Source organism: Hypanus sabinus, chromosome 3 (genome assembly GCF_030144855.1).
Source record: "Hypanus sabinus isolate sHypSab1 chromosome 3, sHypSab1.hap1, whole genome shotgun sequence".
Lineage (NCBI taxonomy): Eukaryota > Metazoa > Chordata > Chondrichthyes > Myliobatiformes > Dasyatidae > Hypanus > Hypanus sabinus.
Genome location: NC_082708.1, coordinates 102,733,651 through 102,759,621, shown reverse-complemented (window position 1 = coordinate 102,759,621; position 25,971 = coordinate 102,733,651). Strand labels below are relative to the sequence as shown.

Sequence of the window (25,971 nt, the reverse complement as noted above, 5' to 3'; positions counted from 1 at the left end):
TTTCTGGGATGTGCTGGACTTGTCCATACTCAGGAATGTGACTTTGAATGAGTTGTCAGTGGGTTGTAAAATTGTATCCCATCAGGAAATTTGTACTTGGAGGAGAAGGGCTATGAATCCATGCCTGTGAAAGTAATACAACAATCCTTTTTAATAAAACAGAAAGCAGCACGTTCGAAAAGTTCTAAGAAGGAGAACAAATTTGAAGTTGGTGTTGATCCAGTTCGTTTCCAGCTGAAGTTTATGGGTCAATACTTGTTGCGAGATGAGAGAAATGATCCAGATCCCAGGGTTACTCATTTCATTCCAGACACGTGGCAGGTAATTGTAAATGTTCCTCCTTGTATATATGTGTAGTGTGATCTTTACATTGATAAACTTTGGTACAAATCATGCAAGAACAGGATAAATTGAGTACAAACATTTATAGTTGTCACTGTACTTTTTATGCTTGCCTTTCCAAATGTTCAACTTTCAAAAGGAGAGAATTAATTGGGAAAGCTCATATGGAATTGTGAAGACTTTTGTTAGACAATTCCAGCTTTGAGTCAGTGAGAAAGCTAAGGGTAAAGTTAAAATGATGCACAAAAAAGTAGTGTCACATAGCATTTGTAATATTTTCCCCTCGGCATCTGGGAATTAGGGGCTAGAAAAATTCTCTGAGGATGGAGAGAGCAGGACTCTCAGTTTTGTCCATTTCCAAGGGTTGGCCTGAGATGAAATCAATTCTTAGAATGATATTCACTAACACAAAAAGAGCTTGCTTTAAGCGTCAAAAATTGTAGTGTGCTGATAGGGATCATAGGCAACTTTGTGAGCAGAAACTAACACCAATTGAAGGAAGCTTTCAGAGTAAATGATCCAAACTCTGATTAAAGTTACTTCATTAGAAGTGAGAGAAAGTTGGCAAATGGCCTTTTTCTATATCTGGAATGTTAAATGTACTTCAATTCTTTAACACTTGTCTCTTGTCAGGATTTTCATGATATTATCTAAGAGAAAATTGGCCAGTATGATCCTTTTCCCTTTTTGGTTTTGTATATATATGCTCTAACAGTGATGAACTAACATGCCCTTGTATTTTTAGGTGGGAGATAAGTACTGGTGAGATGAATCTCTTGAACCTGTTTCGTGTTTGTTTATTGGTGGTAACTGATTAATAGAAATTCACTTTGATTAATTGCAGCGAGAGCTTCTAGATGCAGTGGATAATAATGAATCTGCAGTGATAGTTGCTCCAACCTCCTCAGGGAAAACGTATGCTTCTTATTATTGCATGGAGAAGGTTCTACGTGACAGTGATGATGGTGTGTTGGTGTATGTTGCACCCACAAAGGTATGACTTTTAAATACCTGTTTAATAAATCTACCCACTTAAATGGAAATGTTTCAAACGAATTTTCAAACGTACATTACAAGATACTACCAAAAATGACACTGTATTTATGTCAGCTCTGAGATTGATTACGCATTATTAAAGGTGTGGCTTTGTTGAAAGGAAGGAAGGTTGTGAATGTGACTTGGGGCTCTTGATAACAACTATTCTCTCCAAAATCAGCTCTGTCCTAGTGTTATCGTAAGATGGAATGAGGAAGATGTATTGGTTAGATGTCGTGCTTGAATTTCAAAGAGGACATTTGATCCATGTTCAAACCTGTATTATGTCTTAAAATGTGTTGAACTTTACTGGTCAGAGATGAACAAATTATAGTGTTCAACTTTCAAATACGTGCTTCCTAATAGATTATCCCAGTCTTTAATAGTTGTAATAATTTTTATTATTTCCTGATTTTACTAGGATACTTGGTGAATATTGTTCAGTGAACTTATTTTTTTTAATTAATAGGCTCTTGTGAACCAAGTGGTTGCAACTGTTTATAACAGATTTAGCAAAACTTTACCTGATGGAATGGTTGTGTGTGGTGTTCTCACACGTGACTATCGACAAGATGCTTTAAACTGCCAAGTAGGTCATTTTATATTTATAAATAAGCCACGATTTCCATTAGATTATAATTTACTGCTCTTGCAGTTGTGGCATGGTCTTCAAATTCTATAGATTATATACTATTTCTTTGTTAGCTGCTAAGAGGTATGAGTGTGAGTCTTTGGTTGTATCAGCTAACCTTTCTCTCTTGCGATGTGCATCATCAAACATTTTAAAGGGTAGATCTAATGGTTTTAAAAGCACCTAGTCATTTAAAGTGCTGCATCATTTCTGTTCAGTTTATATATGCTATCTTCTATTTTACAAGGTGCCTGATCCTGTGTATATTTCAGGAATTACTTTGTCTTATTACTGTTTTTTTTATTTTGCTGTTTTCCCTGTTAACCTTTGTCCCAATTGGCCTTTGTATAGTTTGGCATAACTATCCTTACCATTGGTGGTAATGAGCTTCTCAATGAGAAGTCAGATGATCTGGCATACTTGATAGAATATTCGTCAGGAAAACTGCACTGTAGTACCCACAAACACCAAAAAAATTGATTTAAGCAAAAAAACTGACAAATTTTGCCCAGCCTTTTTTACTTTAAAACTAAAAGTAAGATTGTAATGAAGCTAGACATTGGTTTTGGATAAAGGCTTGATCTTATACGGTTTCTCTGCCTCTTGACAAATAAGCAAGTGGACTGTATACTGTTGCTTGTTTCTTTTCCATTGTTTTTTGATGTCATCTAGTTAACACTTAATGCTGCTCTTAGCTTTCAGGGACTGGCAGATCTGTGCAGATTTACACATTCTCCCGGTGGCTTTGCTGGTTTTGACCTGGTATTCCAGATCACCTCTTCAGCTTAAAGATGTGAAGTCAGCCACTTAAGTGGTCACTGTAAAACGCCCCTAGTGTGTAGGTCTGTGGTTCAGTCTGTGGTGTGAAAGGAGAGTTGATGAGCATGTGGAAAGTATATAAAATGAGATTTATGTAGAATAAAGGTAAATGTGTGGTTGATAGTAAACACTGTTTTAATAAGCTGAAAAGCCTGTTTCCATGCTTTAGCTCTTTGATTATCTTGATTTCTAAGACTGTCCAAAGCTGCATTTGTACCGGTTCAAAATTGAATGTGACTAATTGCAATATTTGTTTCAGATACTCATCACAGTTCCTCAGTGTTTCGAAAGGCTTGTTCTTGCTCCTCAACGTCAAGCCTGGGTGAAGAAGCTTAAATATGTTATTTTTGATGAGGTAAGGCATCACAGAATTTGGGGATTGAAGAAAAAAGATAATAAAATTACAAATGTGTGTCATGTTTCATCTGTGTTTGGTCTAATTAATTTAGTAAAAGTAAGGGAAGAAAATTTTAAAGCAGGGAATGTATGACATCTATTTAATATTGTTGTTACCCGAAAAATGTATTTAGTATTTTTGCCAGAAACGTTCTCAATAGTTGAAATACATTTTCCTAAACTTATTAAATGTATATTTTTTTGAAAGCACAGTGCTAGTTACAGTTGAAAAGTAGACTAAGGCTCTGTCTGAGCACTTCTTGTGTTGGGTAATAGCTTGTTTGAGAGTGATGACAAAATAGTTTTTTTTCCCTCTTGCATCTTGTGTATGTTTTTTCCCCTTCTGGAGTTTGATGTAGTTTGGGGCAGAATCAAGGACTGACGTACTCCAGAGCAACACGTGCAAAATGCTGGAGGAACTCAATAGGTCAAGCAGCAAGTATGGAGAGTCCTGATGAAGGGTGTTGACCTAAAACGTTGACTGTTTATTCCTCTCCAGATGCTGCCTGATCTACTATATTCTTCTAGTATTTTGTGTGTGTTGCCGTGGATTCCCAGCATTTGTTGAATATTTTCCGTTATTGATACACTTCATCCATTGGGCAGCCGACATATTAATCTTGCAAAGGTTACTTTGGTTGGCATAGAAATGATTGTCATTAGGCGTGTAACTCCACTGTAGCATTTGTTGTCATTTTGAGGAGAAACAAGAAAGCAGAATTGTATCTTACAGAGTAAAAATAACAGTAGTCAGTTATAACTTTTTAAAACAACATTTTCCAACTAGTTAGATTATTTGTAAGATGCAATTGAAATGGTTGCATGAATCTAAGGTAATTTCAACATAATGATTCGCTTTGGAAATGATTCATAATTATCACAAAGCATAACTTTATGCGTCATTTAGATTGTTTAATTTGTATGCTAGTTTCAGTTTTTCTCTTTGTTGTTGTTAATGATTATCTTAAAGAAAAACTATAAAGGTTAGCTTATTACATGCATATTGAAACATTGAAGCACACAGTGAAATGTCATTTGTCTCAGATTAAATCAACAAGGATTGTGACGCCGCCAGTCCACAAGTGTCACCATGCTTTCGTGCCAAGTTAGCATGCCCACAACTTGCTTAACCCCAAGCCTAACTGTATTTCTTTGGAATGTGGGTGAGAAGCCAAGTAGTCACAGTGAGAACGTACAAAATCCTCACAGGCAACAGTGGGAATTGAATCCTGTTTGGTGATTACTGGAGCTGAAAAGCGATTGTACTAACTGATGTGCTGCCATACAATCAATTACATCTAATGATAATGGGCTCACTTGTATTCCATATTGTTGAAATAAGAAAACCTTATTCAGCTAATAATGTTAAATCCTTATTAAATGAAATGAATAATTGTTAGAAATGGATGGGCAGACAATTTCTATAAAATAATTTGATAGTTTAGTATTCAGTGGAAGATGTGAGAAACTTGATAGCTGAAGTTTACATACAGACAGCCCTCGCATTACAGAAGGATTCTGGTGTTAGAAAATAAACCTTAATGTGATTTTCTGTAACCTAAACCCCCCTTTCTCACTGAATTCCATATTATAAGCAGCAGTGTGTTCCTGTGGGATGTTTTCCCCTCAAGCCATTTTTTTTTTGACCAGGATAAAGCGACCCATTACCGTTATTTTAACAGCTAAGGTCAATATTAGACTTTAGGAGTGGAGCTGAAATGAAAGCAAAGTGATTTAGTGAAAGTGGAGTAAAGGCCGAAGGAATCCTTTAAAGAGCTGGCACTATCTACACTCCACAATGTAGTGCATCAGATAGAGCATGGCAGTATTGCACTCTCCTGAGATGTTTGTGCACATGTCCTTGGATTGGAGAGGACTTGAAGGAGGAACTTGGCAGGGGCTGCCAACCCAGTCAACAAAATGACTTCACATCCAAGTTTTTATTGCCCCGTAGTACTGAGTGTGGCACAGTTATGTAGCAGTTAGCACAACGCTTTACAGTCCCAGTGACCGGGGTTCAATTTCCCCTGCTGCCTGAAGGATGCTCTGAGTGCCTGAAGGATCCTCTGGGTGCTCCAGTTTCCTCCTACGGCCCAAAGGTGTACCGGTTGATAGATTAATTGGTCATAAGTTGACCTGTGATAAGGCTAGGATTAGACCAGGATTACTGAGTGCCGTGGCTCGAAGGGCCAATTCCACACTGCACCTTCATAAATAAATAGAGAAGATGAGTTGTTTCTCTTCCTCACAAATTCTATGAGTGAATCTTATTAGTATCTTAAATTTTGTGATCGTGCTTTGTGAATTTGATAAGGATAGATATCCACAAACTGAACAGAAAAATTTTCAACTCTTAAAAAGTTAGTGGCTTTCTGTTAAGCAAATATTTTTCAAAATAAATATTTTTATTTCCAAAGGTTGTATTGACCTTCTAAATTGTTCCATCTATCTGAGATTAATTGGCAAATCACATTTACTGGAACTTTCTGTTTACATTGTACAATTGGTCATTAGAATTTGAACTTAATTATTTTACTGCATTTTTCTTAGGTTCATTGTATTGGTCAAGAAATTGGAGCAGAAGTCTGGGAACATCTGCTTGTGATGGTTCGGTGTCCTTTCCTGGCTCTCTCTGCAACAATCAGCAAACCAGAAGTTCTTGCCCAGTAACTCTTCAAAATAATTCTTGCCTAGTATTGCATTGTTTCTTAAACTGGCATTCTGTACTGAATTTGTAGTCACTTTGGATTGCTTTCAGTTTGATTTAGGTCAATGGGTAAATGGGAGATTCCTGACAAATAAGAGTAGAAAGACATGACAGGGCTGGTGGGTGGGTAGTTTGTAAGATGTAATAATTACAGCACACAGTCCGTACCGTCACTTTGTATGAAAAGAATTCTTTCTTCTGAAACTTTCTTCAGCTCTTTGAATGCTACCGTTGAACCCTCCTCTGTAGACAGGGTTTGCTATCTACTTTATCTTTTACCAGTGAACCATCCTTGTGAAGTGATTTACTAAGTTTGACTCATTGTAGGTTTCTTACCATAAAGTTTCTATCTGAATATATCCCTTTGCTGATTTTGACAAAGGGTGTGTAGCATTTGCATTTTTCTAGTTCTCCGTCACCTCCCGCAAAAGATTTTTGGCCAAAGCTTCTCCAGTTTTTTCAGATACTTCAACAATCAGAAAATACCTCCTATCTGGACCATGTGATGTTACCGTAGATACAGCTCCTGCCCTGTTTAATATTTTTAGCCACCTGGATTGTCAGTTACAGCTTTTGTTTTTAGTGACTTCAGCAGATTTCATCTTTTGCCATGAGGACTGGTAATCAAGTATTCATTATTTCATGCCTTTTTCTTTCATGCATTTTTAATCAGCTCCTACCTCTTGCTATTGTTTTATTGTTAACATGACTGTAGAATATCAGTCTCATAATTAATCACTTAGAGATACAGCACGGTATAGCCCTTCTGGCCCTTTGATCCACAGTGCCCCAGCAACCCCCGATTTAACCCTAACCAGCTCACGGTATAATTTACAATGATCAATTATCCTACCAACCGGTACAGCTTTGATTTGGGAGGAAACCAGAGCCGCCGGAGAAAATCTACATATTTCATGGGGAGGACAGGCAGACTTCTTAAAGATGATGTTGCAATTGAACTCCAAACTCCAACACCCTGAGCTGTGATAGTGGTGTGCTGACCTCTGCGATACCTTGGGGTCTCCAATTGTTAACTGCATTGTTGCCTCCCCAGTTTTGATTTAAGTTTCCTTAGTCTGACCTTTTGTTTTCATCTCATTGAACTTGTCCCTTCTCCAGTTGACTATTTTTGCCTAGTAGGTTTAAGGCTTAACAGGTGAAATGAATTATAAATTGAATTATGAATTATATGGATGAAATTGTGTTTTTGGTTTGCCATATGTCTTGGTGTTATAACAGCTATTTAGCCAAATGTATTTCTGCATCAGGGTACATTGAATTTTTTAACTGCGAATAAGGGTTGAAACCTTAGTGTTGATTTAACTTGGAAGATAGAAAACTTTGAATTTATTATTACAAATTTATTGAAATACTAATACTGTTTTTTTAAATATCAGCTTATTAACAGCACTTTAATTTGTTACCTTTTACAATAGCTGGCTTCAGACAGTAAAGAATTACTGGCAACAAATAGAGAAGACAATGGAAAATCCTGTAAAAGTTAGTGGCAAAAAGAAGCAACAACTGAAAATGCCAAGGGACCAGAAATCGTTCAAAGTTAGACTGGGTATGATCAGTCTTTCATTTCTGTCCTTTTTAATTCCACATATGGCTGGAAAATTAAAAAAAAACTTTTAAAGTATATTTGATCCACTTTCTGACATGGGGAATATTTTTCTTGGTTAAGTTACATAGGTTCTGTTTTTGGAGATGAATTAGGCAAGAATGATTAAATCACAAACGAGAGAATCTTCAGATGCTGGAAATCTGAGCAACACACAAAATGGTTGAGGAACTCAGCAGGCGAGGCAGTATTTATGGAAAAAATATAGTCAACATTTCAGGCTGAGACCCTTTGGCAGGACTGGAGGAAAAAAAACATGAGGAGTAGATTTAAAAGGTGAGGGAGGGAAGAGAGAAAAGGCACCACAAAAGTCACGAACAAAAGGCAACAGGTGAAACCTGGAGGGGATGAAGTAAATAGCTGGGAAGTTTGTTGGTGAAAGAGATACAGGGCTGGAAAAGGGGGAGTCTGATAGGTGAGGATAGAAGGCAATGGAAGAAAGAAAAGGAGGAGCATCAGAGGGAGATGATGGGCAGGTAAGAAGATGAACTGAGAGGGGACTGGTGAAGGAGAGGGCGGGGTTGTGGGCCATTACTGGAAGTTCAAGAAATCGATGATCATGCCATCAAGTTGGCGGCTACCTGAACAAAATATAAGGCGGTGTTCCTCTAACCTAAGTGTAGCCTTCACACGGTAGAGGAGGCCGTGGATTGACATAGTGAAATGGGAAGTGGAATTAAAATGGGTGGCCACTGGGAGATCCAGCTTCTTCTGATGGATAGAGTGTAGGTACTTGGCGAAGCAGTCTCCCAATCTATGTCAGGTCTCACTGATATACAGGAGGCCACACTAAGAGCACCAGACACAGTTTAGGACTCCCAACAGACTGACAGTTGAAGTGTTGCCTCACCTGGAAGGACTCTTTTGGTTTCTGAATGGTAGTGAGGGAGGAGGTGTTGGGAGCAAGTGTAGCACCTGTTCTGCTTGCAAGGAAAAGTGCCAGAGGGGGGAATGAATGGACAAGGGGTTGTATAGGGAGCAATCCCTGTAGAAAGCAGAAGGTGGGGGGGGGGGGGGGGGGGGAGTAAGATGTGCTCAGTAGTGGGATCCCGTTGGAGATGCAGAAGTTCCAGAGAATTATGTGCTGTACGCAGAGGCTGGTGAGGTAGTAGGTGAGGACACGAGGAACCCTATCCCTGGTAGCATGGCAGGAAGATGGGGTAAGAGCAGACATGAGTAAAACGGAAGAGATGTGGTTGAGGGCAGCATTGATGGTAGAGGAAGGTTATCCCCTTCATTGATGAAGGAAGACATCTTCTTCGTTCTAGAATGAAAAGCCTCATCCTAAGAGTATATGAGCTGGAGACGGAGGAATTGAGAGAAGGGGATGGCGTTTTTACAAGTAACAGAGTTGGAAGAGGTATAGTCCAGGGAGCTGTGAGAGTCTGTAGGTTTAGATTAGACATAGGTAGATAAGCTGTCTCCAGAGATAGAGACAGTGAGATCAAGAAAGGGGAGGGAAGTGTTGGAAATGGACCAGGTAAATTTGAGGGCAGGGTGGAAGTTAGAGGCAAAGTTGATGAGGTTGACAAGCTCAGCATGGGTGCAGGAAGCAGCACCAACGCAGTCGTCAGTGTAGCGTAGGAAAAGTGAGGGACAGACACCAGTGCGGGCTTGGAACATAGACTGTTTCATGTAGCCGACAAAAAGGCAGGCATAGTGCGGACCCATGCGAGTACCCCGGCTACACCTTTTGTTTGAAGGAAGTGGGAGGAGTTAAAGAAGAAATTATTAAGAGTGAGGACAAGTTTTGCTAGATGGAGGAGAGTGGTGGGGTAGGGAAACTGGTTGGGTGTGGTGTCCAGAAAGAAACTGAGAGCTTTGAGGTTTTTCTGGTGTGGGATGGAGGTGTATTGGGTCTGCACATTCATAGTGAAAATACGATGATAGGATCAGGGAATTTGAAATAATTGAAAAGATCTGGAGCATATGAAGTGTCACGGATGCAAATAGGAAAGGACTGAACTGGGGAGGGGGGGGAATAAGACAGTTGAGGTATGGAGGTAGTGAGTTCGGTGAGGTAGGGACAAGCTGAAACAATGGGTATACCTGGAGACACAGGTTTGTGGATCTTGGGTAGGAGGTAGAAACAGGAGGTGCAGGAGCTACGAGGTTGGTGGCGGTGGATGGGAGGTTCCCACAGCTATAAAGGTCGGTAATGGTGTGGAGACAATGGCTTGGTGCTCCTTAGTGGGATCCTGTTTGGGGGGTAAATAAGAAGCGTCTGACAGTTGTCGCTAGGTCTCAGCAAGGTAGAGGTCAGTTTGCCAGATTACTACAGTAGCCCCTTTCATCTACAGATTTGATGGTGAGGTTAGAATGATTGAATGTTTGTAAGGTAACATGCATTATCTTTTTCCTGCCAGAAGCAGATTTGTTGTCAGATGGAAGTACAGGATTTTCAAATGAAGTATAGTTGATACTGATGTCAAGAAATGTAAAAAGTTATTTCACACACAAAGAATTTTTTAATTATTTTGTTGTCTATTTATTTAAGGTTAATTGGAAATTACTGGAACAAAAACATAGGGTAGCTATTTTCAGGCAATTAAAGTTTGTCATATAGTCAGTGAGATCTCTCTGTCAAAATATATTCTGAAAAATAAATTTCAGGTTGTCCTAGTCTGGTTGATTTGACAAGTTCCAAGACTGAAACTTGGTTAACTGAATCAAATCACAAGGTGCCCAGGGCATAGACTTGACTGTGTGCTTTAATTGTATGGACATCATACATGTGATTAAATGATGTTGTATAGGGGTATCAGATTAATGTTAAATTAATCCCCCTGCATACATCTTTAATACTAATGTGATTAGAAATTCTTGATTTTTATAATTAATGGGAATGATTGAAATTATTATTACCACCAAAATCTTTGTTTGAAGATTTGACTTGTATTGACGCCTTCGGGTTAAAAGCCAGTGCCTGATAATTTCCCTCTGCTAGGAAGTAGCTCTTTCTGGATATTGTATAGTTGTTGTGATCATTCTAACTTTGCACTTGAACTTGAAGCAAGGACAAAACCTTGATCTCCCAAATCTGCGTATCACTGTGTTCCCTTAATATTTCTGTGCTGAATCATTAGAACCTTATGAGTATTATTACATAAACATATTGGTAAACATGTTCTGCTTTGGTTTGATAATACCTACCTCAATGTGTTCTGATTTCAACTAGGTAATTTTGGATTGCTTTGTGTTACAGTTCAGACTTTTAAATTAATTAAATTGTTGGGATAATTAAATTTCTGTTTGAGTTTGTATAATTTTTGAGCATTACTTTTCTACTTAGTGATGTACGGGGAACGATACAATGATCTTGAGAAGTATATGTGCAGTTCAGATGGCTCAGACATGGAGTTTGTTTCATATCACCCTTGTGCAGCTTTGACAGCAAGCCATGTAAGTAAATCGCACATTTCTATGGGAATCCTATCAAATGATTTTATACCTTCAGGACACAAAAATGATTAAGGAAAGATTCTCCGATCTATCTAATTGATCCTGCAAAACTGCAAAATTTGGCATCATAATACTAGTCCATAGTTCATCTAAAACTGAAACTGGATTAAAGGATTTACCAATTTGGAATGCTTGGAAGCCCAGCCACTTTTTTAACAGTCATCCAAATCCACCCTCTACTTTTTTTTGCTGAAATTTGACACAATTTGTCTAAAATACTATGCTTTCTCCCATTGGCAGCTGTCCTACCAGATCCCTCCTTCATCTCTTTATCTCTTGCACCTATCACCTCCCAGCTTCTTACTTCATCGATCCCCGCCGCACCCCTCCACACTCACCCGCCTAGCTTCACTTAGCACATGCCAGCTTGTATTCCTTCTTCAGCCTCCCTTCTTACTCTGGTTTGCTCCCCCTCTCCATTCACGGCCTGAAATGTTGACTGTTTATTCCTCTCCATAGATACTGCCTGACTTGCTCTAATGTGTTGCTCAGATGGCTTCAGCTGTGGTTTATCACCAGAGGAGCAGAATTAGACATTTGGCCCATTGAGTCTGTTCCGCCATTCCATCTTGTCTGATTTATTATCTCCTATCCCGTAATCTTTGACGATCTGACTAACCAAGGCTAACCTATCAACCTCTGATTTAAGTATGCTCATTGACTTCGCTTCCACAGCTGTCTGGTAATGAATTCCACAGATTAACTAGCCTTTGGCTAAAGAAATTTCTCCTTACCTGTATTTTGAGACTGTGCCCTTTGATCCTAGACTCACCCAGTATAAGAAACATCCACTCCATCTAGGCCTTTCAATTTTTGGTAGGTTTCAATGAGGACCCACCCCAAAAAAACTTTTCAACAAGTACAGGCCCAGAGCTATCAGACACTTCTCATATGTTAACCCTTTCATTCCTGGAATCATTCTCAGAACCTCCTTTGTACGCTTGCCAATGCCAACTCATCTCTTCTATAACAGTCCCAAAATAGCTCATAGTACTCTTGTGCCGTCTGACCACTATCTGATAAAGCCTCAGCATTGCATCCTTGCTACTGTATTTGAGACCTCTTGAAATGAATGCAAACATCCTATTTGCCTTCCTTACTACCTGCAAGTTAACCTTTAGGGAATCCTGCACAGGGTCTCCCAAGTTTCTTTATACCTTTGAATTTTCTCCCCATTTAGAAAACAGTCTACACTTTTATTCCTTCTATCAAAGTGCATGACTGTACCTTCCCTACACTATTCCATCTGCCACTTTGTCCATTCTCCCAATCTGTCTTAAGTTCCAGATCAGACTTGCTTTGTAACCTGGCATATCAAATGTAGTCAGTGGTGTATCTGCTCTGTCTGTCAATACTTGAGTTATTTTTGTACCCAGAGATTTGGCTCTTCACAATACTAATTTTAGTGTTTGAGATTTCTATCCCTGGAAGCTTTCAGACATGTCTGGAAATTATTTTGTCCCAGCAAAGGTGTTTGAGTATTTGATACACAAGATTCTTCAGATCCAAGAAATTCGGAGTAATACAGAAAATACTGAAGAACTGAAAAGGTCAGGATAAATGAGTCCCGATGAAGGTCTTGACTTGAAATGATGACATTGAATATTTGAAGGCATCTTGACATTTAAGATGTACTCCCATTATAAGTAATTCAATGAAATTTGAGTGCACCCAAGATACTAAATTAGACAATGTCTTTGTAGCTATTGAGATATATTGAATCAATTATTGATTTCTCTTAAGAGCATATAAACTTGATTTACTTTTATTTTTAAGTAAATTATCCAGTATTTTTTTCAGAGAGTCTCTTGAGAGAGATTCTCCAAAATACCCGTTTGTCCTGTTGAATAGACTTTTTGCATCTATGTTTCTTCAATGCTCATTTGCAATCATAAAGACACTAGACAAAAGTGATAACATTTTATCTGTTGCTCAACCATAAAATCTAATAACTTTTTCTAATCATTAGATTGAGAAGTATGGTTTTCCTTCAGACTTGAGTCTCTCTCCACCAGAGAGCCTCCGATTGTATGATACAATGGCTGAAACATGGACATCGTGGCCTCAACTACAGGTATATTTCCTAAAATGATTTGCTTATAATGTGACTGTGATATTAAATTTCACATACCTGATTCCTATTGATTTTTTTTCCTCAAAGGAGTTGAATCCTGAAGAATACAAACACTTTAAGGATAAGATTGTTATTAAAAAGAATGATGTGAGAAAATACGAAGCTGATTTAAAAGAGGAGTTAGTAAACTGGATTGCGTCAGAACACAGAGATGAGGTACTTTTTATCAGTTTAACTATAGAAATACATTTAAGTTTGTAATAAAAAGAAAAGATTGTATTTACATAATACTATTCAGACAATTATTTTCTGAAAAATCGCCATCTTTAATATAACAAATATGACAGATATAGAAAGCTCCTTCAAGCAGCAATAGAGTAAAAAAACTATTTGATTTTGTAATGTTGATTGAAGGATAAATAATAACTAGTACATTAGAGATAATTGCTTAGCTGTTCCAAGGAGTGATACTGTCTTTTTTTGGTGTCCATTGGAGGGAGCAGGCAGGCTTCATATTTTTAACTTCTTTGCCTAGCGATGCCTCAGTGCAGTGGCTGTACTGAGAATGGATGTAGATATTCCTGCTCAAGTCCGTGGAATAAATATGAATCTACTGCATTCTGACTTGCAGAACCATACTGCCAGTTGAATATTAGCTGATATTGACTCATAAAGGGCATTACTTTAGAATGGATCTGTTTGGTGAATATGGGATAACATTTTAAGATGCATGATTATTTTGTGGTGTACTTTATTGTTTAATAATCTGGAAAGTTATTTGTCTGGGATGCCATCTGATCTATTTTGAGCCTAACTTGTATTGTTTGGCCTGCTTTTGGTGAGGCGGGGGGTGTGGTGGGTTGAAGTATTACACTGTTTTAGGGTATCTTACGTGCTTAAAATAATACTTTAGTTGTTCTTTCAAATTGGCAAATTTAATTGGTACTTTTTAGTTTTGTGGTGCTGCATCTGAAACATCGACTGTTTATTCCTCTCCATAAGTGCTGCCTCACCTGCTGAGTTCCTTCAATATTTTGTGCGTGTTGCTTTGGATTTTGATCATCTACAGATGCTACATTAATGTATTTAATTAATTAATTTCTACATTATTTTGAGTTTTTTGTTGAATCAAGATACAGCTATTGTTAGTAGCTCTGTGGTGTTCTTTCTAGTGCTTCATGGGTTTTAGATCTTATAATTATAGTGCAGAGGTTTTGGTTTTGCATGCTCTTATGTGCTTCACTTAATATGGGGTACCTTGTATGAATGAGGAGTAATGCTAGCTTTCAGGACCTTGTATTATTTCTATCTGACTTTTGGGCCATATTTTGTGTGTATAAATTTGGAATGGTTTGTGTGTTTGAACTACTTTTATTTGGGAGATTGTAGTGTGCATTATGTTTGGATGCTCTATAGGTCTGGAATAACCCATTATTTTGAGATGTTTGTAGTGGTGTGATGCTGAATAACATTTGGCATGCATATTGTGACTTTCTTGTAGTTCCTTGTCAAGTCAAGTTTATTGTCATATAACTATATACATGTATACTGCCAAATGAGACAACTTTTGTTTGGACCAGGGTGTAAAGCACTGTAGAACACATAACATATATAGCACCCAATAACCTAGGAAAGTAAGAATTAAATCTATACATGAATTGCACATAGGTAAACAAAGTAAAGTGCATAAATTAAATATTGTAGGGTGCAAATTATCTGGTGACTCTGAATGCGATGTGGCAAGGAGTTCAGAAGCTTAATGACCTGAAGGTCCAATCTTGACTGTTCTTGTCTCTGTGCATTGGAGGCTTGCCTGATGGTAAAATACCAAAGAGGATGCTGGATGGTGGGTTGGATCCTTGATAATACCACGGTCTATGTTGTTAATTTGGGATATTTGAAGATTCTTAGTTGCTCTATTATTGAAGCCCTTGTCAGAGATTCCTTTAAAATTCAAGTGGAAAATGCTGATTTGAACTGTTTTGTGTCTGAGATACTGAATTAATTTCAAAAGAATTCTCAGCTGTTCTGTAATTTTGAGATGCATAGTTAGTCTGTGGTGGTTGCTAGGTATGAGTTTCAATGGTGTGTATTGGCAGTTATGGATTTGTGTGTGAAATGCTTTATTTTAGGCAGTTTTATAACCCTGTTGCCAATCATTTATCGAGCTGCTTTATTGGTTTATTATGGAAGTTCAATATAAATGATAACTTGTGGAATACACATCTGTTCCCTTGACTTGGCTCCCAATTTCCAATAGTCTTCTTAAAGCATGCCCGTTCAGGCACCCTTTCAACTGTGGAATTATCCTACTGTACAATGTCCTGGGTATGTTACTCAAAATGGCCTCTTTGGTTTGTTACAAGTAGGAATGTTTCTTTGTCGGATAAGTGTTTCTCTCACCGTTGTTTCACTTTAGAATGGCTGATATGGTAATTGTATTCATTTGTTAATCAATGGGGAATGTCATTGTGTCTTGTGATGCTGGGAACTTGGGGGAGGGGTTTTCGCGGTTTTTTTTGGAGAGGCCGAGGAAGACGCTGAGGAAGGTGGACGTGTGCTGGACTGCTCGTAAGACCACCGGGGTGGTCCCAGGTGCGACGGCCGGATGGGTCGATTGGTTCGTTGATTGAGCTCCAACGAGTGCACTAAACAGACTGAACTTTGATAAGTTGGCACCTTTTGTTTTTTTCCGTTTGTGTGTATGTGTGTGTGTGTATATATATATTGTATTGCCTACTATTTTTTTTAATTTTAGTAAACTCTTTAAAGTGTATTTCATAACGGTATTTGTTGTGGGTTTGATACTGTTGGCGGGCGCGAGGCATTAACTCGATTCTCACAGCACCTGCGTGTATGGGAGGTGGGTTGGAGAGTGGCTGGATCTCCTTTTTCCCCTAGACATATACCAGCCTGTGGGTAAGGGTTACACTACAGTGACAATTCCAAAATATTTTGAACTTCTGATCTTCTGTTTGTAGACAGGTCCTGAAATAGACGAAAAAAAATGCGTAATAAATTTAGAACATGTATATAGCCCCTTCTTCTCTACCTCCTTAGACACTAATATTTATTATTTTGACTGGGTCTTTTCATTTTAGTTTTTAATAATTCAAAATCCTTGTTTTTAAAACATGCACTAGTTGATATACTGTGTAAGTACAGAATAGAGTATGTCTCATTTCTTTAATCTTGTACACCCACTTAGGTTATAAAAGTGCTGGATAAGCTGAGACCACGAAATGTTGTGAATTCTGCAGCAACCATGATTAAACAATTTCCCATGCTAGTAGAAGCTTTACAGAAAGAAAACCAACTTCCAGCTTTGTTTTTCTCGTAAGTTTCTCTTTATTCAGTTACTGATATGAAACTAAAAGTTTTATCTACCCAGTTGTAACACTTCAAGGCACAGACATTCCAGTGGGTACATTTGGCTCGGGATACATATTTATGTCTCTGAATCAGTAGACCACCCTCTGTCTCATAAAGTGCAAGTAGTTCTCTTGTGATCTTCAAATATTTAGTTTTTACAACAAATCTGGATTGTATATCTTCAGCTGAGTGCATGTCATAGGGTTTGGTTTAATAGAGCAGTTGATTGAATTTAATCCAATTAAAGCGAGAGATAAATGGTGGGATCTGGGTATCTTGCTTCTCAGGTGTAATAGACTGACCAGTAGCTTGGGGATGGGGTGGAATGTGTTCTCACCAGGTGTGTGGCTATTTTTTTTTGTAGATGTGAATTACTTCAGGAAATTCTAAACCAGTGCAAAAGAATATAAAGTGAATGTTAGAACGTTATTTGATTTTTTTTTTTTTTGCTTTTAGTCATAATTATTTTGTCTCATGCAGATTTAATTTGGCTGGGACTGAAAAAATATGACCAGAAATGTCAAGGTGTTCTTAGTGTTTGTGCAGCGTATCATTGGTGGAAGATATGTTTAGGCAAGTTGATTGTGACAAAAAATGCACAGAAATTGCTGTTTGTGTACATGAAGTTAAACATCATGTATTCTGTTTTTATTTTTCACGCCTGAGCACATCCTTCCACTGATTGCAGTGGAGTTTTATATGCATATCAATTGTTGGGACATCTGTTTAATGGAGACTTTTATACATCATATACGAGCAAGTGATACATTTACAATAGAGTACTGTCTGAACATAAGCAATATGGCCCATTTGAAAATGCTGTTTAAATTTGCATCTAAACTTGCATGGTCAAAACTGCTGCATGCCACAATCCAGTAAATAAAATGTAATGGTTGAAAGCCTGTATTGTGATTGCTGGATTATACTTTTAAGAGGAAAGCTTGTTGCTTTCTGATGTAAAATTCTGAAAGGTTTTGCAGTTATGGACCTGCAAAGTAATATACCTAATGTAAGAGGTGTAGAACCCAAGTGAGTCAAACTTGGTAAATTCAGTGTTTATCTTAAAGCTATGGAAGAGAGCTTTGCATAGGCACTACAACATTAGAAAATCTTCAGATGCTGGAACTCCAAAGCATTACAAGAAAATGCTGGAGGAACTCGGTAGGCCAGGCAACATCGATGGAAAAGAGGAAATGGTCAACATTCTGAGCCGAGGCCCTTCACCAAGAGTAAGCGTTGACAGTTTACTCTTTTCCATAGGTGTTGCCTGGCCTCCTGAGTTCCTACAGCATTTTGTGTGTGTTGCTTTGAGTAGGCATTCTTGCAGAGTTTACAAGCAGAATATTGCAGAGATTTTAGCTAAAAAGCCACAGAGAAGTGAGTAAACTTGTTGCACTGGAGTGAAAAGTAGCTAAGTAATTTTTGACAACAAGGATGGGCAAACAGTGAAAGATAAAATTGAGTTTACAATTTGGGGAGTGCCTATATTGTCTATATTGTTTAGGAGCTTAAGAATTACTCTAGTTAAAGCAGTTAGACCCACTTGTGTCTAAAACTAACAACTGTTTTTTAAAAATTATATTACGGGGTGAGGTAGGAGCAGAGAAAGGCCCTTTGGTCCATTCAAGCCTGTATCCTCATTCAGTTTGATTGTCTAATTAGTACCCTGTTCTGACCACTTTCCCCATCCATTGATCCCTCAAGTTAATAAAGGTACCTATATCCTCAACAATTTGTCTTCTGCTTTCGTATAATAAAAAAATCACATTCACTAACTACTGAGTGAGGATTTTTTTTCCTGATCTTTTTTCTAAACAGCATATTCTCTCTCTCATCCTTCAATATTACAGTTAGTCCGCATTTACTAACCCACCTAAGTCCTGCTGTCCCATTAATCAGTCTGGTAAATCTTTGTTGCATTCCATTACGGCAAGAAAACTCTTGGATAAGCAAACCAAAACTGCACACACATCTTCAGCTGAGGCATTTTTACTCCTGCACTCTTGGAATGAGGCCAAAAAAACCCAATCCTGATGAAGAGCCTGGGCCTGAAACATTAACTGTTTATTCATTTCCATTGATGCTGGCTGATTTGCTGAGTGAGTTTCTCCAGCATTTGTGTAGTTCTTGATTTCCATCCTCGGCAGAATTTCTTGTGTTTAAAACTCTAATTACTGTGCCTGAACAAGAATAGATGTGACTCAAATGAGAATATGCTGGATGAAATGAAGGGAAAGGTGTAAATTGTGGATCCCAGACCATGTAATAAAATTGTCAGTGCAGACAAGCTTTGCGGAATGAGTTTTTTTTAAACTTTAATTTAATATGTCTGCATACTGTGTATTTTTTTTGATGTAGTCTTTTTATTTCAGATTTAGCGTTTCATTAGTTGAAAGACTAGCTAAAGAAACATACATGCATGTCACTAACAAGGAACAACTAAAAAGAGGTTCAGATGATGCAAAAAAAAGAATCGAAGTTGAAAACAAACTTCGAAAATTATCAAAGCGTGCTGGAAAAAGACAACCTACGTGAGTATTATTTTTACCTTCCTGTTTATACTTCCAGGGTTAAGCTGTTAAATTTATTCTTATTTGTTGGCAAGGCTTCGTTGAGGAAATGTGAAAGTTTGCAAGATTCAATGAAAGGGCCAGATTAGTTTAGGATGTCCTGGGGGGGGGGGGGCGTCAATCAAGACGTATAATGGCTGCTATCCAAACTAACTGGATTGGAGGGAGTTATTATTTTGCATTTCATCAATTTTAATGCAGAGAGAGTAATGTCAAGCAAGATATGAAATCTTGCTTGCCATAATGAACCAAGAACTGAATCTCTGATGGAATACGTAAGCCCTGATGCAAAACTAATAATTATTCAGCTCTTTTTGCACTAAATCTTCAATCACAGTCCTGCATGCCTGAAAGAATGTCAGTGCTAGCCAGTCTAGAAGTAGTGGGGTAATTAGTGGAAGCAGACTTGGATAAAAGTGAATGCTGTTTGGCAGGAATAGAACAATTGATTTTGAACTTCTATGATTTTGGCACTGCTGTGATTCCAGTTGGATTTTACAGATTTATAAAACAGCTTAAAAGTAGTTTGCCTGCTCAAAACAATAAAGCATCTTGTACCCATTATGTATCTGAAATGCTATAATATCTTGCACCAATAATACCCCAATATATCGTGGAACTAATATCTAGAAACCACCACAGACCAACTGAGAAATTTAAAATATTCCAAGCTAATTCACAACCCCAGACATGCAAAGTGGTTCAAACTAGCACAGCTCCTAGACCCTTATAAGAGTTAAGATGTTAGTGAATTATTTTCTATTTGAGCAATTTTGCTATCACTTGCACCATATCACCCATCCAAATAGTTTCTGAAGTTAATGCATCATTCTTGGATCCATTCCATTGATCTGCGTAATCATCCCTCAGGCTTAATCAATCCCTCGTCCTCCACAGATTTTTAAACTTGCTTTTCATTTATATCTCTTTCTTTAGTAAATTATTCCCAGATTTTTGCCTCTTTTGGTGATCAAACCATACTCAACAAGGTGTATTTTTATTGTTGGTTTATTACATTGCATATAATAGTTAGTTCTGGTTCCAGTGATCCAAAGGAGTCCCATGAGGCTGACAATATGGTAATGAGGGAAACTGAGCAAGAAATGTTATACCAGAAACTTCAAGAATTGAGGAAAGTTCCATCAGACTGTACCTATGCAGTGGAAACTGCTGCGGACCATAAGGTACAGAGTGTTCTTCGTTGTTCTATAAAATTGAAATACCTAATGCAATCTCAGTACTCAAATCTCTGTGGTTACTTAATATTGCTTTGTTAATTGTGTCATTTACTTTTATTTCTGTCATCTAGTGACACAGATGTTCCATTTTAATCAATGCTTAGAAATAAAACCAAATAACAACCATTATCAAATCTAGTTGAGTGCAGATTGTTTGCTTTCAGATGACTTGCATATAGCCAGGTAATATAATATGCAGCAAGATAAATGACCAAGGTTGTATCCTCCGAGCAAATTTTTGACAAAAAGTTGTGAAGAAAAACAATCAAAGGTTATGCAATTGCCAGAAAATCTATTGATGCCATCTGTGATCTGTTAGCAATTTTGTAGGTAAATAAAGTGCAGATGTATTTTAGTTTCTTTGGCGTTATCTGAAGTGGGGGGGGGGGTGCGGTGTAGGTGTTTTATTTTCTGTTTCGAATGGCTATAGATTTTTTAATTGCAGATTGTATAAAGGTGAATATTTATATTTTCAAAAAGTATAAAAACAAGGAATTTAAAAATTGAACATAATTGAAGAATATCTGTGTAACTAAACATAAAACTTGGAAACATGATTTTCAGTCCTAACATTGTTAACTTTACAAAATTATTGTGGTACATAATATAAAATTTGTATTCCAAAATGATTCTCGGCCAACTTTGGAATTCCCTAGATTTTAGATACAATCTTTCAGCGATTGCAGCAAGTGAAAACAGCAAATCAACTGCGGCTTTATTTGGAGAGAGGGATTGGATTTCATCACCCATCCCTGAACAGTAAAGGAAGACAAGCTGTGGAAATGCTCTTCAGACTTGGATTTGCCAGGGTCAGTGTTTAACAAACTTGCAATGTGACCAACTCAGCCATCGGTCATTGAATATTTTAATGCATTTGTGCTCTTCTTTTGGAAATTTTGTGAAATATACTAATCAACCATTTCACTTTTTGATGCCACTGTGATTTTGAGGAACAACAGTCAAAGCTGGGAACTCAGCAGGTCAGGTAGCATTTATGGAGGGAAATGGGCAGTTGATCTTTTGAGTTGAGACCATTCATAACAACTAAAAGAGGGGAGTTGGCCAGCATAGAAGTGTAGTTGGAGGGGATGGAGTAAGAGCTAATTGTTTTCCAGGTGGAAATCTTAGCGAAAATTTTAGAACTGGGTGCATCTCTTCTGAAGTGACATGCCTAATTTTCTTCTGGAACTTAAAATTGGCTCAAGCTAACAGCAGCATCTTTTGCTGTATAGCCTGTCCAATAAGAGGAATAATCTGGGTGCAAAAAGTTACTGAGGAGTTTGAAATGATTAATATCACTAAACAACTAAAGAATAAACCTGGGCAAAATGATGAGATCAAAGTGACAATGTCTTCTGAAGCTGATCTTTCAAGATTTCTTTCCGGAAAGCTTCTAATAAATTGTTCCAATTGGCTTCCCATCCATTTGCAAGAAAACAAAGGGAAGATGTATCTCAGGGTTGTATACTGCATGCGTACTTTGATAATAAACTTACTTTGCTCTTCATCTCAAAGATTCAAAAAGCTACAGGCCAATTAACCTAAGATGCCATGGTGCAAGTGCTGGAATCCACTAATAAGCTGATTTAGGAATATGCTCAAAAATTAAAACACACTTAACTAGGTTCATCCTGGCTTGGTGAAAAGTGAATTGCCTCCGTTAGTTCCCAAAAGCAGTTTCCAAAAGATTTGATATGGTGCCACATAGAAGGTTATTGCACAAAGTTTTGTATGGATAGAGGATTGGCAATCTAACAAAACAGAATTGGGATAATTAAGTCATTTTCAGTTTGCTGAACTTTTAACTATTCAAAATCCTTATTAATGACTTGGATGAAGAGACCAAGTGAATTGTAACCACATTAATTGATGATACAAAGATAGGTGGGGAAAGCGGGCTTGTGGAAAGGATGCAAAAAAAATCTGTTGAGAGTTCTAAATATGTTAAGTGAATGGTAAAACATCTTGCAGATTGAGTATACGTGGAACGGCGAGGTCATTAATTTTGGTAAGAATATAATTGTCAAATACACCTTCTGGTGCTACTTGGACACGTCTTCAGTGACAAAATTTAAATGGTGTGTGATGACTGAGCATTCTGAAGAGGTATTTGGCTGTTTTTATACTTGAAAAGATGCTGTGAAGATAGAGCAGCTGGCCTTTTGCCATTTGCTGGGATTTCGTATGCTGATATGTGGCCCTCTGAATGTTTTGAACTGTGATGGGTCAGTGTTTTCTGTGTCGATGGAGATAATTGCAATTTTTCAGGGAGGATTTGGAAAATCTAATATTGGGTAAGTGAGCACTGTGACCTTTTCATTGGAGTTGGTTCAATTTATCTGGAGCCAAAATTGATTTGAGAAAGAATGCTCGGATTACTTCACTTGTTGTGCCAATGGATTTGGAAGATCCTGTGGCAGTATTGTTGGTATGTCACCAGTTCCTTGTGCCTCCTGTAGGTAGGGCATGTCTCAGAAGCTTAAAGGCAGATTGAGTTGGTGATAAAATTCTAAGAGGTTTGGGTACTGTGAAGGTGTTTCTACTTGTGGTAATCTGAGGTGGTTGGGGAGGTAAGGGCAATGGGGAGCCAAATAATAGGTGCCTGTTGAAGGTTGTGACGAGGAAACCTAAGAGTTGTAAATCCTTTGGAATTCTCTACTTGTGGAACCAAAGCCATTGAATATATCCAAGGCGGAAATGCTTGTGTTTTTAGAATAGTTGAGTGATAGGGAAAAAATACATGTTTTTATTAAAATAGATCCCTGGTGTTTTTGAAATAAATACATTCACAAACATCAATCTGCAGGCATCTTTAGCTGGTGAAACGGTAAGATAGGGATATAGAATCTCATTGACAGCCATGTGCACTGGAAGAAATGCTGTGCTGCATTAAAAGTATTAGCTCCTGCTATAGAAGGGTGTGTCAATTCCATACTGATTTCTCTGTGGAAGTTTCTAGCAGTGTTACAAACTATGCATTTGAGCAGAGTTTTTGTTCTAGTTGAGGTGAATTCATTCAGTAAATTTGTTTTTCTGTAGGTTGTGACTGCTACTGGAACTCTTGCCCTGGGTATTAACATGCCATGCAAAACTGTTGTCTTTCTTGATGATTCTGTTCTACTGGATGCATTGCAATATAGACAGGTATTATATCCCATTCTTTATTGGGCTCTATTTAATATTTATTTAAATTAAAAAATCGCTTGGAAGTAAAACATCTTTACATTTTACCCATCTAAATAAAGTTATTTAATTCTGGTGCCAAAAACAGATTCTACTCAAAATTGAAAGTTCAAAAACTGAACTTGCCGGTATATTTTTTTCAGATGTCTGGCCGAGCTGGAAGACGAGGCTTTGATGTGATTGGCAACGTGATCTTTTATTGTATTCCATTGCCCAAAGTGCAAAGACTTCTCAAAGCAAGTGTTCCTCTACTAAGGGGCCAGTTTCCTTTATCACTCTCGCTTGTGCTTCGTCTTATGTTGCTGGCTGCTAAATCTGATGACAGAATGGATGCAGAAGCCAAGGTAATTAATTAGCTGGAAGGTCTTGTCATAGATGTAGTTTTTTCCTAGCCATTATCATTTCATTACTATCAAAATTAATAAAAATCATTGTAAATTTTTTTGGGTGTGCCATACTCTGCCAGAGCCTTGGCAACCACTTACTTTTTTTAAGTGGTTGTCGTGGCGGAAAGATTTTGTGAGTGGTCCACCACGTCCTTCTCACAGGGCAGTGTTTTTTTTCTATGAGGCCGAGTTGGGAGCTTGACACTCAACCTGGCATGGATGGAAAGCATGTCTGGGAGCAGCCCGACTGGATTCAAACCTTCACTCTGGAGACCGGTGCTGATGTCACTGCGCCACCAGCCGGCTATTGTAAAATTACTTTGATTAAATTTATTAGAAAAACATTTAAAATATGAAGATTATTGTTTTGTTAGATCTTTATTCGACCTAATTGTCCATCAGTAGAATGATATTTTAAAATATATTTTGTGTTCTATGCTTAAACTAGAATCCCTGACAGTAATTGTATACCACTGTACATCTTAACTCTGCAACATTTCACTGGATGAATGTATTCATTATTTTATTGTTTGTATTGGAATGTTGCTATTTCTAGACAGAATCCAAGTTAGGTTTCCTTTCTTTCTTCGATAATTGTTATATTTTGTGTAGATTTTCATTAGGAATTTTTATTCAGGATAAATGTGTTGTAATTGCCTTTTAAATAATTATTAAAAGGGAAATTTAAAGGATAAAATAGCAAAAATTACCACGTCCTCTTATCTGAAACCAAAGCATTGAGATTAACTTTTATTTTTAACCTAACGGGAGGAAAACAGTTGGTTGCATTATTTCTACATCATACAAAATCATTCTTTTGACTTGCTTTTCCTCACTTCTCTGGTTTGTAATATTTATTTAACTGAACCTTGTATTTATCTGCAAAAAATGCACTACTGTGTGTCTGATTTGAAATATTTAAATGCAAACATCAGTGTACAAAATCAATACTTGGCTAATATAGAATTATTTTGTAAATTGGATGTTGTGCATAATCATTGGAAAAACTTACTTTTATCTTGTAGGCTTTGTCTCTGTTGCAACATTCTATGCTGTGCTATGATGACCACAAGAAGCAGTCGATCTTGAAGTTGTACTTCATGTTCTGTTTACAGTTTCTTCTCAAACAGGTAGGATTTAAAGATAAGTGTTTTTAAAAATGGTGAAACCAAAATTTGAATGAATTATTTTTGCATCTACAAGAAATAAATGCCTGCTGCAATAATGTGGCACTAAAGTGACAACAAATTTAGAAATTAATTTTTTTCAAATGTTGCCAAGTCATTATAAGTTCAGAACAAAGGCTGTGGTAATTGTGACAGGCCATTGTTTGTTGGTGTCCATGTTTCTTGGCACTTGGATATTAATTGATTAATCCTCAACGGTTAGCATCGGCATTCTCTACTCATGGTTATGATTATCCCAGTTAACACAAACAGGAATATTCTGAGCCTTTCTCTTTTTAATTAATTGTATGATATGTGAAATTTATTGGTAGTTTGATTTATTGTACATCTATGTGCCTTCTGAAAATGGACCAACTTCTTAGAGATGTAGTCTATTTGGGAAGCATCCAGAGTTCTTGATTTGGTAATAAGGGATTACTCTTTATTTCTAAGTCAGGATGGTGTGAGATTTGGTGAAATTGAGTGGAAGTACCTGCTGAACTTGCACTTGGAGTTTGGGAGGTATTGTCAAGAGTTTTGTGCTGAGTACATTAGTGTTTAATGTGCCAATCAGTTACACTACTTTGTCCAGGGCAGTACTAAGTTGCTTGTTTTTATGCATCCAGGCATGTGAAGAGTATTCCATTAAGCTCTTTGCTTGTGCCTTGCACATGAGGGTTTGGAATGTCAGAAGTGAGTTATTCACTCCAAGATGCTAAGATCTCTAACTGCTTTTGTAATCACAGTTGAGTTTCCATTCTTAAAGGTGATGGTGGGTTTCATAATGGTAATCTATTGAATAATGAGGTAGGTGGTTAGGCGTGCTTTTGTTAAAAGCCAACAGATACTTGTATGGCATATATCTTACTTTTATTGCCCCATGGTTCAGGCAGGTGCAAACTGCTTCATTGTCTGAGGTGCTATTAATGGAATTGAATGTTGTGCAGTCATTAGCAGATGTTCCAC

At 37.5% G+C, this 25,971-nt stretch overlaps 1 protein-coding gene across 2 annotated transcripts in view; it reads left to right on the top strand.

Moving 5' to 3' along the window:
- LOC132391547 (probable ATP-dependent RNA helicase DDX60) overlaps positions 1 to 25,971 on the top strand; it is an 81,526-nt gene that overhangs the window by 28,546 nt on the left and 27,009 nt on the right. For both annotated transcript variants that reach the window (XM_059964881.1, XM_059964880.1), the window contains exons 15-30: positions 163 to 321; positions 1,187 to 1,336; positions 1,847 to 1,966; positions 3,087 to 3,182; positions 5,774 to 5,889; positions 7,367 to 7,497; positions 10,847 to 10,956; positions 12,986 to 13,090; positions 13,178 to 13,306; positions 16,299 to 16,426; positions 18,835 to 18,993; positions 20,078 to 20,216; positions 20,927 to 21,079; positions 23,310 to 23,414; positions 23,597 to 23,797; positions 24,865 to 24,969. In XM_059964881.1, the coding sequence (XP_059820864.1) occupies positions 163 to 321; positions 1,187 to 1,336; positions 1,847 to 1,966; positions 3,087 to 3,182; positions 5,774 to 5,889; positions 7,367 to 7,497; positions 10,847 to 10,956; positions 12,986 to 13,090; positions 13,178 to 13,306; positions 16,299 to 16,426; positions 18,835 to 18,993; positions 20,078 to 20,216; positions 20,927 to 21,079; positions 23,310 to 23,414; positions 23,597 to 23,797; positions 24,865 to 24,969 (2,106 nt within the window). The remainder of the gene's footprint in view (positions 1 to 162; positions 322 to 1,186; positions 1,337 to 1,846; positions 1,967 to 3,086; positions 3,183 to 5,773; positions 5,890 to 7,366; positions 7,498 to 10,846; positions 10,957 to 12,985; positions 13,091 to 13,177; positions 13,307 to 16,298; positions 16,427 to 18,834; positions 18,994 to 20,077; positions 20,217 to 20,926; positions 21,080 to 23,309; positions 23,415 to 23,596; positions 23,798 to 24,864; positions 24,970 to 25,971) is intronic.